Source organism: Hylaeus anthracinus, unplaced genomic scaffold (assembly GCF_026225885.1).
Source record: "Hylaeus anthracinus isolate JK02 unplaced genomic scaffold, UHH_iyHylAnth1.0_haploid 4, whole genome shotgun sequence".
Classification (NCBI taxonomy): Eukaryota; Metazoa; Arthropoda; class Insecta; order Hymenoptera; family Colletidae; genus Hylaeus; species Hylaeus anthracinus.
The window spans coordinates 1,772,481-1,787,809 of NW_026535289.1; the positions used below are offsets into that span (position 1 = coordinate 1,772,481).

At 33.2% G+C, this 15,329-nt stretch overlaps 2 protein-coding genes across 11 annotated transcripts; one reads left to right on the forward strand and one right to left on the reverse strand.

The window, feature by feature from the left end:
* Window positions 1-339: 339 nt before the first annotated feature.
* On the forward strand, window positions 340-9,375 carry LOC128895075 (serine/threonine-protein kinase PRP4 homolog). 10 transcript variants are annotated; one of them, XR_008461693.1, is made up of 16 exons: window positions 340-452; window positions 1,007-1,177; window positions 1,256-1,502; window positions 1,572-2,053; window positions 2,523-3,201; window positions 3,323-3,673; window positions 3,754-3,839; window positions 3,916-4,062; window positions 4,140-4,293; window positions 4,517-4,769; window positions 5,545-5,783; window positions 6,193-6,393; window positions 6,770-6,890; window positions 6,988-7,133; window positions 8,130-8,203; window positions 8,670-9,375. XR_008461693.1 is itself a non-coding variant. In XM_054157317.1 (13 exons), exons 1-12 carry the CDS (start codon window positions 448-450, stop codon window positions 6,391-6,393), a joined length of 3,015 nt encoding a protein of 1,004 aa, XP_054013292.1. In that variant the 5' UTR covers window positions 340-447; the 3' UTR covers window positions 6,770-7,485. The 10 variants fall into 10 exon arrangements, 2 of the variants coding, with proteins under 2 accessions (XP_054013292.1, XP_054013293.1); XR_008461694.1 differs by having other exon boundaries at window positions 6,991-7,133; XR_008461692.1 differs by having other exon boundaries at window positions 6,770-7,133.
* Window positions 8,692-12,890, reverse strand: LOC128895097 (inositol monophosphatase 1-like). The gene is made up of 7 exons (XM_054157372.1): window positions 12,689-12,890; window positions 11,653-11,786; window positions 10,346-10,605; window positions 10,066-10,171; window positions 9,813-9,964; window positions 9,505-9,684; window positions 8,692-9,409 (listed from the first exon to the last, which is right to left on the reverse strand). The coding sequence occupies exons 1-6, from the start codon at window positions 12,746-12,748 to the stop codon at window positions 9,578-9,580; spliced, it is 819 nt and encodes a 272-aa protein (XP_054013347.1). The 5' UTR covers window positions 12,749-12,890; the 3' UTR covers window positions 8,692-9,409; window positions 9,505-9,577.
* Window positions 12,891-15,329: the final 2,439 nt, after the last annotated feature.

Sequence of the window (15,329 nt, forward strand, 5' to 3'; positions counted from 1 at the left end):
ACGGCCCGTTCACCGATTTTGACGTGTTATATGTCGTTAGATTCGTCTTGTTGAGTACATTACTAATTTCTATGTCTTTGTTTGAGGAAATTCATTTATTTGTGTAAAATTTGCTGTAAACTTTCAATAAAAAAGTATCGTTGAATGTTAAATGTCATTCTTCCACTCACTAGTTGTAAGTACATGTTTGTAGATTGTCAAAATTGTTAAAAATTGTTAAACTTAGAAAAAGTTTTATATCATAAATATACTTTTACAACACACGCGAATACAGAAACCGGAAGCAACCCTTTGTTATCGATAGTTCGAAGCCTTACCGTGATATCTCGAAATAACACGATCGAGCATACAAGATGGCGGCCCATTAAAGAGTTCATATATACGTGTAGTTGTTTTGTGCAGTGATTCTGTAGTTTTTTTCTTAACAATAATTTACCAAGTATAAGCATGGGGTAAGTCGTAAATTTCAACAAGCATAATTACATTGGTTACGAAATCGTCGCTTTCAGTGTACAAAAAGATACGTAAGGTAGTCTGTTTACATCGCATATACTTACGTGATCTTCTGTTTATTTTCGGAATAAATTTCGTACACATTTAAAAAATCTTTTTTCTTTTTGTATTACGTAAGATGATTGAGTGAATTACTCGACAAATGGTATTTTTCTACTACGATTTTTAGTGTGGATTCATTAAGAAAAAGTAACCTAATTTTTGTGTCTTACAACATTAGTATTTCGCAATAGATCCCGCTCAATTCTACTGGATTGTGTCTGGGTAATTATTATATCACGTGGATCACATTTAAAGTAATTGTAAATGAAAAGGAAATTAGTTATATTAATCTATGCTTTTGGAAATTGTATAATTGTAGTTCGTAAAGTATGACTTACTTTATGAGATTGAAGGTCCTATTTGACTGTAATATGTTAATGAACTGAGTAAATGAACATCATATATCTCTTATCATCTTCTTTAATCAATTAATTTTTAAATTATGTTTCAGTACGTCAGATCTAGAATGTTTAGAGTCTAAGAGAGATATTGTTGGTATAGATTCTGAATCTGACATGTTGAACGACCAAAGAAAGAAAAAGAAAAGAAAGCATAAGCATCACAAGCATAAGAAAGACAAAATAATTGAAAGAGAAGATGGAAAAATTGATCGACAAGAACGGTATGTCCAATATATATTTTATTCGTATTTAATGTCCAGACTTAATTACTGAAAATATCATTAAATTTAATATTTTAGGAAAAGACATAAGAAACATAAGCGACCTAAAAAGGAAAAAGAGGTCGAAAATGGATCTTTGGAAGAAAAACCACCTAGAACAATTCAAAAAGATATTGGTGTTAATGGCAAAGTGAAAAATTCGTTACTAGAAGTGGTTTCTACAGAAGAAAGTGAAGATGAAAAATTAATAGATTTAGATTCAGATGAAGTAGACTGTACAATCATTGAAGATGATATTGATCTTGAGGAGTTAATGAAACAAAAGGTATGTCTTTGCTCAAAAGTTTTGCACATAAGAAAGAGGACTTCTAATCATAGTCCAATACTTCCACAGGAACGGTTACAAGCATGTTTAGTACAATATCTATCGGATGAATCTGAAAAGGAGGATAAAGAACCAGAACAAGATGAAGTTAAAGCTACGGAAACACCTGATGTTATACTTGTTGAAGATGATAGCGAAAATGACAATATACCTCCTAAGAAACGAGCTAGAAGCAAATCTGGCAGTAGGGAACGTAAAAAAATAACAAAACCTGAAAGACGCGTTGTAGTCGATATGAGCAGAGATCGAAGAAGTCGAGATGACCATAAAGACAAACGAAGAGATTCTGACAGGAGACGAGAGGATAAAGTACGTACTAAAGAAGAATTAAGGAGGGACGATAATAGGAGAGATGACAGGCAAGTACGGAAACCAAGCGATAGGCATAGAGAGGATCCTCGGAAAGATGATAATAAAAGAAGGTCAGAAGATGAAAAGCGTAAAGATTCTATTAAAAGAGACGAATCACGTAAAAGAGAACAAGACAGACGGTAAGTTGAAAGTAAAATATTAATAGAAATACAAGTCACACCTCGATAAGTCGAAGTTACAGAATAATACAAAATATTTTAAATATTGTAAACAAATTCAGTATTGACATTGATAAATGAGACAGAAATTATATTTTGGTCAATTATACAAATTCGAACAGTAATTATTACTATTTCTTTAGTTATCAAAGATTTACGAAGGAAAATGAATAACCGTTCGACTTATGGAGGCTTCAGACATAAGGGATCTTCTCATTTTAGAGGTTTAAAAAATTCGAATTTTTTATATTTTTAAAAATTATAGGATGTCTGAAGTATCAAATGTGAACTTGATTCGGCTTGTATTTTCTTTTAAAAAGATTTCTGAAAATGATACATTTTTCAAGGCGCTAAATTTAGAAGACCCTTATAGACATTGTAGCGGGTAAAGTTGTAGCGAGTCCAACTATATTTTAATATTCGATTGTAGAGAAGAAGATCGACGGCGAGATGTAGATCATCATAATAATGCTAGATCTCGTAATGATTACAAACCCGTAGATAGGTCCGATAAAGTTTCTGCGTCGAGACGCGACAGTCGCGATAGATTGGGAAGCCGAGAACGGCAAAGCAGTCGAGATCGTCATGCGAGTAAAGATCGACCTGCTAGTCATGATCGTCGTAGCCGTGATAGACCCTCCAGTAGAGATCGGCATAGTCGTGATAAAAGGGACAGCAGAGAGCGCCATGCTAGCAGAGATCGGCACAGAGATGGTCGAAGCAGTCGTGATCGTAATGATCTACGAGATCGACGTGATAGTCGAAATCGCGAAAGAATTCGGGAACGCTCGAGAAGTATAAGAAGATCTCGTAGTCCTGTTAGAAGTAGGCTGGATAGAGATCGCAACGATCGGTACAAACCCTCGAGGTCGTTGTCTCGAAGTCGAAGGGACAGGGACAAGCATGCTAGAGACCACGATAGAGATAGAGAAAAGAATGGTAAGAGGGAACGTAGCGATAAATATAAAGACTCTTTATCTGAAGGACTCAAAGTTGAACATTCGGAAACTTCGAGTGAAGAAGATATCAAAGACATTGATATTGAAGAAGAGGAAGATGAGGAAGCAATTATAGAACGTAGAAGAAAACAAAGAGAAGAACTTCTCAAAGTAAGTGAATTACTAAGTAACATCTATATTTTTGGTATAGATGGATGCTACTCATGAATTCATTTATTCCAAACATCAAACAATTCTTAGAATTATATTTTTTGTTCCTGTTTTTTTGTAGAGGTTAGGCGGTCCAAATGAAGATTCAAACATGTCTGGGGACATAAACACTGTTCCTGCTACTCCACCTTCAGAAAGCCAATCAAACGTATCGCAGAAGTCAATAGAAATCCCATCTAATAATAATGAATCCACATCAGAAAGTCATACCCCACCATTACCTGAAAAACCAAAGTCACCGCAACCAGTTAAAAAAAGAAAGTCTAGATTTGAAGACGCGCCATTAGAAGATATTGACAAAATTGACGATTTAAAAACAATAGAGAAAATTAAACCAGACGAAAAACTTAACGCGAAAAAGTCAAACGAATGGGATATGTTCGCTGAAGCAGATAACATTGGCGATTTCAATGTACGTTTATAATCCCTTATTTTTTATTGAAGTTCGTATACATTATTCAAGTTTATTTAAAATGTTACTCTTTTACGCAGAGTCCCACTGTCGAAGGTAAGCGACAAGGTGGACCAGATAATCCAAGTTTAACGGACAATTGGGATGATGCAGAAGGATATTATAGGTAAATTATCTACCTTTCATGTTTTGTTTATAACTTTCGTATAATATTTGAATTATAAATTTAACTGTATTTCTAGAGTACGAGTGGGCGAAACATTAGATTCGCGATATGTCGTTTACGGATACACGGGTCAAGGTGTATTTAGTAATGTTGTAAGAGCTAGAGACAGCGCTAGAGGCAATTTGGATGTTGCTGTAAAAATAATCAGGAATAATGAAATAATGTAATTATATTATATATCTTGCTCCCCTACAGTATAAATCAACAATTAATTAAACGTATCCTTTTTTGTCATTTCAGGCATAGAACTGGCCTTAAGGAATTAGAAATTCTTAGAAAACTGAATGATGCAGATCCAGAAGATAGATTTCATTGTTTACGACTTTTTAGGCATTTCTTTCACAAAAATCATTTATGTATGGTTTTTGAACCTTTAGCTATGAATTTAAGAGAGGTAGGTATTCTTTATCGCTACTTCTGTCAAAAATAACATTATACAGGTCTGAGGCGCTTAAGACAGACGACCTGATTAACTTATTTAACCAAATACATGGTTATACCTAACCTACAATTTAACTACTAACGAAAGTAAATGAGATATTCGGATGGTCTATCCTAAGTGTCTTACTTCGAATATCTGTTACTAATTATTATATTTATTATATAAATTTATTTAGGTTTTAAAAAAATATGGGAAAGACGTTGGTTTACATGTTAAAGCGGTAAGATCGTATACGCAGCAACTTTTCCTTGCTCTCAAGTTATTAAAACGTGCAAATATTCTGCATGCTGACATCAAACCGGATAACATTCTAGTCAGTGAAAGCAAGTTAGTATTGAAACTTTGCGATTTCGGTTCCGCATCCCATGCTCACGAGAATGAAATAACACCATACTTAGTATCAAGATTTTATCGAGCACCCGAAATTAGTAAGTATTTCATATTTTCATTACTAGATAAATACATATTTTTTAGACTGAACAATTATGCCAACCTCTTGAGTTATTTATTAATTTACATAACATGTTTCTAAGAGTAATTTCTAAAATTCAGTTGATTCAAAAACTCAAGAGATTAACCTCTACTTACTCACCACTTTTTCTACTTTAAACTAGCTTTTGGTAGCCGTGCACTATGTCCTTTAAGAACATGGCATGAACCAGTGGTTTCCAAATCTTTTGGAAGGCGTCGCCTTATTAACAAAAGGATTTCTAAATCAAGATTATATTTAAATTTCTCAATGGTATTGATAGATGTAATGGATGAATATTAGTTAGAAATTTAGTTCTCTTTATAGAATTAGTCACAGAAAAAGTTAAAATTATGCAAGATTAATATACTCATATTGTTATTTTTCGATGATTAATGTAATACAATCTGATGTTTAGGTTATCTATACGTCCTTATATTAAAAATTTTTTTTCTTCATCCTTTTGGAATGAACCACCACTCCCACCCCCTTCGAGGTTACGCCTCCCACTTTTGGAAAACATTGGCGTAAAGGAATCAAAAATATATACATATCTAATCTGAATAAATAATTCTGTAGCGGCTACATTATATTAGTCGCATATACATGTATAGTATATGTTGTAAATATTAACGGAAACTGTGTGACAGACACCCATATTGGGGAGATCTCCACTGTCATAGAGATGTAGTAACAATTGCCACGTTCTGGAAGTTAACATTGCCATTTTCTAGTTCTTGGTATACCGTATGATTTCGGCATTGACATGTGGTCCGTGGGATGCACCATATATGAATTGTACACGGGAAAAATAATGTTCTCGGGCAAAACAAACAACCAAATGTTGAAATTCTTCATGGACCTAAAAGGCAAAATGCCTAATAAACTGATTAGGAAAGGCACATTCAAGGACCAGCATTTTGACACAAACTGCAATTTCCTCTATCATGAAGTTGATAAGGTCACAGAGCGGGTAAGTTGTCTTTCTACCGTTTTTTTCCATTCCTGTTCTTTGCCGTGTGGTAAGTGTATAATGGTTTTACATATTTATAAATTAATACAGTAAAACGTCCATTATTTAAACAAATAAAGAGACAAATTTGTTCCATAAAACAATTTTTTGGGTAGTTAGTCTAAGAGAACTAAAGTTTCAATCACATGAAAAAACAACAGGAAATAAAATAATTTGAGAGATGTAAGTTAATACGAAATTAGTAAAATTGTTTACATACGACAGATATGTGTTTCAATGTACACATTGTTAGTGTTGGGCTTGTTATGCTTTAGACAAATGTTTAATTTGTGTTCCGATGATCGACGTTTTGTTGTGTTAAAATTCTAGTCGTCACGAACTATAGAATTCTGAATATCTGTGGTTTTAGGAAAAAGTTGTCGTGATGTCAACGTTATCTGCCACTCGTGACCTTACCGCTGAGTTAGGTGGAAACTCCTTGCCGCCGGAACAAAATAGAAAGGTTGGGCAACTGAAGGACCTCTTGGAGCGAACGTTGATGTTGGACGCGGGAAAGAGAATCACTGTGAACCATGCCCTGGCACATCCCTTTATACAAGAAAAGATCTAGGTAACCCTGTCCGGGGTCCTTCCACATCGGAGAATTCATTAACGTAACTTTGCAAAATGTTTGAAATGACACCGCTAACGATTCGTTGTATACTATAAAACATACTAACATAAGGCGGTGTCTCCTTATATTGACTGTGTCCTGTATCCGTTTTAGCAGAAAGAGGCGGTGCAAAATTTCACGTTTCACTCGCTCCTTCTCAATAATAATGAAAAAACTTTTGGAAAAATATATATATATATATATATATATATATATACACACACACACACACACACACAAACATACAAGGGAAACAAATGAATTTTAATCAAACGCATGACATTGTACTCTATCAATCTGAACTGTATTATTTAATGAATGATAACTATTGCAGGTCAATAGAGTGCAATATTTTTATAATAATTATAACCAATACGAACGATGAATAAGACATTGGAGTTCACCGATGCATTTACCAACGAAAAAAGCGACATATTTGTACGACTCGGAACAATGTAGTGTATCAGGGCGTAAAAATCTTTTTTGCGTGTAAATTTTTGAATACAAGTTTCGCTTAGATTTGGTTTATTTCTTCTCTTTCTCTGTGCACAGCAGCTATAAATAATAAATCAACGATGACGCTAGAAGAAGAGGCTCGCTGAATTACGTGGTAATCGTATTCTCTTCCGTGGACGATATGAACTGGGAAAAGTGACCGCCTCTTTCAGCACTGGCCATCGATACTTAGCATAATGGTGGTACATAGTATTTTTCTTTTTCTTCATCTTTCGATTAAAAAAAAAAAATAAATAAAAAAAAGCGCGAGTTCTTTAAGAACAATAATAATATCTCGTATAAATTATTATATCATAAATCATTATTGATAATGCGTTTACGTTCGCGACAAGGGGATTCCGTGTTTGTGAAATTGTGAAACATACGAATCTGATGATTGATCGTACCGGTTCACGAACAGTTTTTTGTTGTTCTTCTTCAGTGCCGGTACGGCATTGAAGTTCTAGTAAAACAAGGAGTCTTGTACTAATGAAGAAGAAAACAAATTGTATAATAAGTAGGTGACTGAAATAAAACGACACATGCTTAAAATAATGAGAAACGAGCCCTGTATTTTATACTTTCAGTCTATTCGCGCGCTGCTCGTGCAATTAGAAGCACGCACCGTAGACGTATTTCAATCCATAAATAACATATGACAAAAAAAATGTAATCTGTTTTTATCTAGTAACGAGATATAATAGGTAGGACAACGTGTGTTTTAGGAACTGCTGTAAAATAAGTCGATATGTTAACACTCATTTACTGTTCGATCTTTAATATCATGGATAATTATTTTTACGTCTAACTTTGCATTTATTTAGATATCAATGTAAAGAAATATGAAAATATAATAATGTATATATTTGCACTGAGAAATAGAAGTTACAAATATTTACCAGTGAATATTGCATTACGTATATATATATATATGAACGAAAATAATTTAACACTCGATATTAATATATTAATAGCGATCGTGTTTATTATCTTCTAAAATTTGTATAATTTGATTTTAACAGATATCTGTTTACGTCATACGATTTCGCATCGTAGCTTCGTAAATTTTATTTTTTTTCCTTTTATTTAATATTGAGTTGTTCGTTTAAGTAAGATACAACAGAACGTCAATGCTGTTTGAATGGTTCGTGGTATGCATTTTTACCTGGCAATATTGTACGAGGCTGCTTATGTTTCAGATGAGTCTTCGATTCAAAGCAACGTTAAGCGCGAGTGGACCTTTGTGGGCTTTTAACGCCGATCCCGTTGCAAGGTATTCTTGGGGGACTGCCTTATGGGATATTTAGTATATCCGTTTTTCATTAAACGACCTGTATAGACAATCAGAACCTCCATATTGCATCGCAAACAAACTCAAGTCGTAACAATCCTACTTAGTCTGTTCTACTTGGATGTAGATAAAATTTTACACTCATACAGATTTAGATCATCATATATCATTTTAAATAGTAAATTACAAAGTTATACTCGCAAAGGTGATAAAAGGATAGATATTAAACTTGCATTATTGTATTACTATATAAAATAGAGCACTTGAGTACTTCAATCTTATCTGTCAATAGCTATAAAAATTAAGAATAAACTTGGTTAAATTGAGATATCAAAGGGGGGAAATAGATATTTCGGGCACATTTCAATACAGAAATAAAATGAATACACAGAAATTTAGATTAGTTTACAGTTTTCTAATTGGCAATTTGGTAATGTTTCACTTGTAGCCCTCCCTGTGAGGAGGGGAGGCAATGGAAGAGGTGATGAAATCAGTTGATGGAAAGCAATGATGAAGGAAATGGCGTGAGATCGTCGCAGCTGCAGCTTGACAACTGTATTAAAATGGTGCCTATCGCCGAAAGGATCGCCGAATATTTAATTAAATTTATATCAGCAGGAAGGTTTGTTTCGTTGAAATTAATGAAATCGTAAGTATGTGAACAGGTAAGGTACATATGCGTGAGAATTACAAATTATTACATTAAATTAAAACAAAATACTTAAGTTATATTAAAAATAACATAATCCTAATATTTATGGCCTTCAGTTTTCAGATTGCTAAATACAAAAATCTTAGAAAATAATTAGAATACAGTGAACAAGTTTTAGATGCAAAAAGTACTATAATGTGACATGTAATTCGAAAAGTGTAACACGGAAACAATGATCAGAACAAATTACACATATATTTAGCGGGATAATTAAGTTTATTTCATGTTACATTTTAATATAGTATTTTATATTTAGATGTAAAGAGCAAATCACATTTACAGCCATAGAATATCCCTTTCGTTAATATTTAACATTGTTAGCATTTTTTTTATCATGAATATGTAATTTATATGAAATTTAGATTTATAATACATCTCTTGGATATATTGTCATCTTTGTTTCAAACATCTATGTAAAATATAAGTACATTCTTTAAAAATTTATATGTATTTTTCTATTTATAAACCTTAAATGCCTGCGAAAAAGGAAAAAATTGTCATGGTTTGAACAAGATTAAAATTACGTTTCGATATATGACGAAACGAAGTACATAATACAAATTATACGTACATTAAATACAGAATCACTTCAATTTTTAATTATTGAGTTTTGGGTTTATTTATTTATATCTATTTTAAGATTTTCAGTCGCGTTCGGGATAATACTGAACCAATACTTTAGCTAATTCCTGAGCCAAGTCCATTGTTGTTGCACACAAGACTCTTCTGCTCATGACATCAAATGGACCACCTAAAATTAAAGCGTTAAGAAAAAGTAAAATCACTAAATCTAGATAATTTATTATTGTAATAAAATAATTATACATCATACATTAATTATCTTCAAAATAACTAATAACTGTAACATGCATTAATTACCTGCCGGATCTATACACACACCACCAGCTTCTCTCACAATAATATCACCAGCTGCAATATCCCAAGCGTGAATACCGAATTCAAACGAAACATCCGCTCCGCCTAGAGCGACCATGCACATGTTTAAAGCTGCAGATCCCAAAGCTCGTATTCTGAAGCAATATAATAAGAAGAACAAAAGTCTCTTTAATAGAGATCATAAAACAATGTCTAAGTAAAATAAACGACCAATCTCAAATCGAAAACGTTTTACCCGTGAACTTTTGGAGTAAGATTGTTTGCATTCTCCAATACAATTTTCATTTTTTCAGGATCCCTGCTTGTGCCCATTTCCATCATTACGAGTGCCTTGCGCAATTCTTTAAAAAAATAAAGCTTAATTCGTTTCAATTTGGTATATATGTAAACTTTGTACATATAGCTTTAATTTTTAAACGATTTTATTATTTTAAAGTTCAAAAGGTAAACGCAAGTTAATGCGATTATTGATAAGGTGTTATTGAACAACATATAGGAGTATAAAATTTAATTACCAGTTACTTCAGAGACTTGAATGGGTGCCCCGTTCAAAAATGCACCTTGACCCTTGCGGGCAGTAAATAGTTGTTCCAAAATCGGATTATAAACGATTCCAATTTCAGCAACTTTGTTAATAAGTAACGCAATTGATATGCAAGTGTGCGGTAAACCGTGCACGAAATTCATCGTGCCATCGATTGGATCGATGATCCATGTTGGCTCGTCCGTTAATTCGATCTTCTTACCAAGTGAACTCTCTTCCTCGCCAATAAATCTGGAAAAATGTATGTTTTCACTTAAAATTTTACACAGACATTTTCATCAAATACGATACCACATAATTACATCTTTTTTTTTTAATTGCAATTTTTGTCAACGTTCAATAACGAAACTTTTAACTTTTGTTTAACGAATTTATCAACATTTAACAGGAAAATTTGTATCTTTTATTAAACCAAGTTTAAAGTCTTTATTAACAAGTAATTACAAAATGGAATTAATAGTTAAAAATATTACGAAATAGATCATACAGCGCAAACTATTCAACTTGTTTAATGCTAATTTCATTTCTGTCTGGTTTTTTAATGAATAATATTTTTCGCCCTCTTTAAATCGGCATATTTTTGGAATACAAATAAATTATTTCGATTGTTCTAGAACGTTATACTAATGGAAAATTCCAGTTAAACATACTACGGAACCCTTAGTAACCATTCTTATCCCCTTATGGGTTATAAGCACGCAATAATGAGCTTAATGGGATAGAACGAATCGAAGGTTTCGATGGATAAGATCAAATTATATTCTACAGAGTTCGTCGCACTTTATGTTTCAGGTCAGAAATATTCATTGTTTACTTCAAGATTAGTAAAAATTTTAAGCGTTTATTAAATTAGTGCTCAACAAGTATAACAAGTTTTTTCAACATGTACTACCAAATTCATCCACATTTATCAACACAATGTTCAACATCTATTAAATAAATGTTCAACATTGTTCAACATATATTCAAATATTTAATACCTGATCAAGAAAACCATGTAATACCTGTTGAAAAACTTCGCTGAACGTCCACAAAAATAATGTTACAAAAACTGAATAAAAAAAGCACATCACTTGTTCTAAAAATTATTAGGATTTCCTACTTTTTCCACACGTTCATATGTATCGAAGAAATAGCCCAAAACTTTTTGAAGGAGATTGCAATATGTATTGACATTGATCGTGAGATTGTGATTGTTGTTCGTTATGATGAAATTTCCGAACTGTTTGTGACATAAGACAAAACATCTATTTAAATATTATAAATTACAGAACGTACTTGTGGTCTGCATATTTCGAAGATATACCCTCGACTAACAATTTCTCAACTTTTTGATCCCATTCAGTAACAAGATCGACTTCGCACGACTTTATCATCGGATCCTTCGGTTGATTAATTTTTTCCCGAACGATCTGTAAACGATATGATTCAACTCAACTATTTTCCTTAATTTCGTATTTTTTACGCCTGTTCATATCGATTACACATAATTAAATAAACTTGAGATGGAACAAATCGTTGTTAACAAATGTTTTCTCAAATAAATGTGAAAGTAGAAGTCAAATAGCAATATAATGAAAAGATTTAAAGTACCAGCTAATAATTATTTAATGAGAATTCTTCCACTTGTACATGTAATTAAGTAACACTCCAAGTTTTTAATGTTGAGAATTTCAATTTATTTCATCACGAAAATAAGTCACGAAAATTGTAATTGTACATAAATTTTAACGTAAGTATAATGCAATTCGTTTGTAAAGCATGCACATTAACATTATAGGTTACATAAATGATAACAACATGGTCAGTCATTACAATGGACATGGTAACTATAAATCCTATTAGAAGTCGAACGCATTGACATTGACATAATTTATTATCAATCCAACTTATAAAATTACAGTAATTGCAAATACATAATATCCCCCAATAAATAGTTTTTATCGTAATATTATATCGATCGATTTTACGATAGAATTAACATTACGTTAAACAAAACAACTTCAAAACAAATCATTAAAACGAATGACTGAACATCGAGCAAGCATGCATTAATATTTCATAAAGTAACACGACACAAACCTGTTCGAGGGGAATACAAAAACAAAACATATATGTATATATATATATATATATATATATATATATATATATATATATATATATATATATATACTGACTAAGAATTTTATTGAAATCCATGTTTGTGTGCAAAATCGATAAACGTAGTAACTATTAACTAAGAATAACTCGATTCTCCAAAACATTTTTTCCGCGGGTTAGCATCGATTTTATCAAAGGAACTGAAACTTACCGAGCCAGCTTCTTTAACTAGTCGAAGCACTGTCAAGTAATATTCGTCAATTTTGGACATGATTCAGCGATACGTTCGAACGAGAGAAAAAAGGTACACAATTTCAGACTCCCGGCATAACCAACACTGGCAATAACGTCGTGCGTCCAATGGCAACGGCTACCGACTGGCTGACGTAACATCTTGTCAGCTGGTTTTAAACAGGCGGTTTTATCTATATAAGTCACCGAAGTGAATCGCGTGGTCATGTGATGAATCGTAGGTAAATAAACTCGAATCACGAATCAGCTACACAACCTTAACTCGTGCTTCACTATATACAGGTATATTTAAGTCACGATTAAAGCAGTGTTTAATTGTTTACTCTCAAATTTCGAACCAGTTACTGGACGATCGCAGCGTCACTTATTCAGTGGTCAATTCATAAAATACATCCATTCTTGTAGGAGAATCTAGAGACGCGGTAGCGTCTTGACGCCAAGTACATGACAAAAGTTCCACCACCCTGTACACTGCACTGGCGCTGGCGCTACCACGTATTTTTTACTCGTAAAATTGCGATTCCAACCTAACCTGAAACTTCCTTCATTAATATCTCATCACACCTGCAATATTTTCTAAATTTAAAGGCATTTTTCTTATGTAAATCTCGTGTAATCTTTCTAATAAAACCAAAATCATAAAATCGGTCCGGTCCATGTACAACTGAGATATCGTAATATCATGTCATAAATCGGTCAGAAATTGTAGATTTTTCTTCTGATTCTGACTCTTATACTTATTGTTTTCGTCAACACTTAGCCAATAGGAGCTAAGGCCGTTCGTCGATTCGTCGACTCTCGGAATCAGTCGGCAGGGCTCGTCGGCCGGAATTGTAATATGGCTGCCGCTCACATCGCTCGTTCATTTCTAACCTGTATAACCTGTCAGTTTGTATTTGTGACATTTGGACGCCGTAAATTGAATAATTATTTTAAAGACTACGTGTAGTGATACTGTATTTGGAAGTATATGGTTATCATTATACAAATTATCTTTGTAAAAAGAAGTGAGATCCTCATAAAAAACTTCAAAAAAGCAAAAAAATTACGCCAAGTTCATGAAAAAGTGGAGGACTTAAAGAGTAATCATAGAAAAATAAAAGATGCCCCTAAAAAATTCAAGAAAGTAGGAAAAGATGTGGAATCGAAATGAGCAGCCAGTACTTGAAGGTCCTTTCCAGTAAAGTGCAAGGTGACACTGTGTAACATAATATAAAATTCCGTGCTTTTCAACTATGCGCAGCTAAAATGCTGTGTTTAACAGTGCAGACGTTCAGATTCTAATGACAACACATGTAAACTGACTGCTCCGCACTTTGACGGTGAAATGAAGAAGCTAAGTAGTGTATCAACCACAAACTGAGACTGTTTAAACATTTGCCTAGATGTTCGTGGCCTGGAAGTCAAATGCTTGGCAAGGCCAGGCAAAGCATTCTCAGATCATCAATACCCATACTTTCTCTCACGCAGACTTTCACATAATTTCTCAATTTAAAACTTTGACAGTATGAGTACATTTTCATTTTATTGTGTTTTAAAATATTTCTAAGAACATTCATTGACATAGATACCTTTCCTCTTACAAACTTTCAGATAATTTGTCAGTTTAAAATGCTGACAATATAAGTACATTTTTATTATTTTACATTTTAAAATAATTCTTATTCATCAAAACCTTGACCTTGCCTGGCCATGCCAAGCATTTGACTTCCAGGCCACGAACATCTAGGCAAATGTTTAAACAGTCTCAGTTTATGGTTGATACACTACTTAGCTTCTTCATTTCACCGTCAAAGTGCGGAGCAGTCAGTTTACATGAGTTGTCATTAGAATCTGAACGTCTGCACTGTTAAACACAGCATTTTAGCTGCGCATAGTTGAAAAGCACGGAATTTTATATTATGTTACACAGTGTCACCTTGCACTTTACTGGAAAGGACCTTCAAGTACTGGCTGCTCATTTCGATTTCACATCTTTTCCTACTTTCTTGAATTTTTTTAGGGGCATCTTTTATTTTTCTATGATTACTCTTTAAGTCCTCTACTTTTTCATGAACTTGGCGTAATTTTTTTGCTTTTTTGAAGTTTTTTATGCGGTTAAATAATAGTGGACAATAGTGATATACAAAGGGAAAGAAAGTACAAAGATTTTAGTGATAAGGTATATTGATCTAAAACAATTGCAAGAGCCATACCTGTCCATTCTTTTACCGGAATAAGATACTTAGGGCAAAAAAGCGGGAAATCAGAAGGAGGATAGGAATAAGTGAAGTAAGGATAGAATGGGATGGACCGATTTAGCACAGTCATGTGTAGAAATAAGATTAGACAATAAGTGTGGAAAGAGATAATTATGAATGAGTGTTGTAACGGATAGACAGGTACCTGAATTCAATCCATTGGGTGGTGGGACGAGATATGCAATAGTAACGCATCGAAGTTTAATATAAGGGAACAAATGCAATACTGTTTAAGTCTGACGAGATATATGTATATTGTACGGGTTACGATTTTTGTACTCTAGTTGTATAAGGAAGTTTTTGTAGAGCGGATTATATGATGTGTAAGAAAAGCGTAAACAGCCCGTTAAGGGTTAACGC

Bases quoted from the DNA above. Each gene is read 5' to 3' on its own strand.
- LOC128895097 (XM_054157372.1), bottom strand. From the start codon at position 12,748: ATGTCCAAAATTGACGAATATTACTTGACAGTGCTTCGACTAGTTAAA. The intron at 11,787-12,688 runs GTAAGTTTCAGT...TATCGTTTACAG, and splicing joins TAGTTAAAGAAGCTGGCTCG to ATCGTTCGGGAAAAAATTAA. The intron at 9,685-9,812 runs GTAATTAATGCA...CTTTAATTTTAG, and splicing joins TGTGTGTATAGATCCGGCAG to GTGGTCCATTTGATGTCATG.
- LOC128895075 (XM_054157317.1), top strand. The intron at 2,054-2,522 runs GTAAGTTGAAAG...ATTCGATTGTAG, and splicing joins AAAAGAGAACAAGACAGACG to AGAAGAAGATCGACGGCGAG. The intron at 3,674-3,753 runs GTACGTTTATAA...TCTTTTACGCAG, and splicing joins ATAACATTGGCGATTTCAAT to AGTCCCACTGTCGAAGGTAA.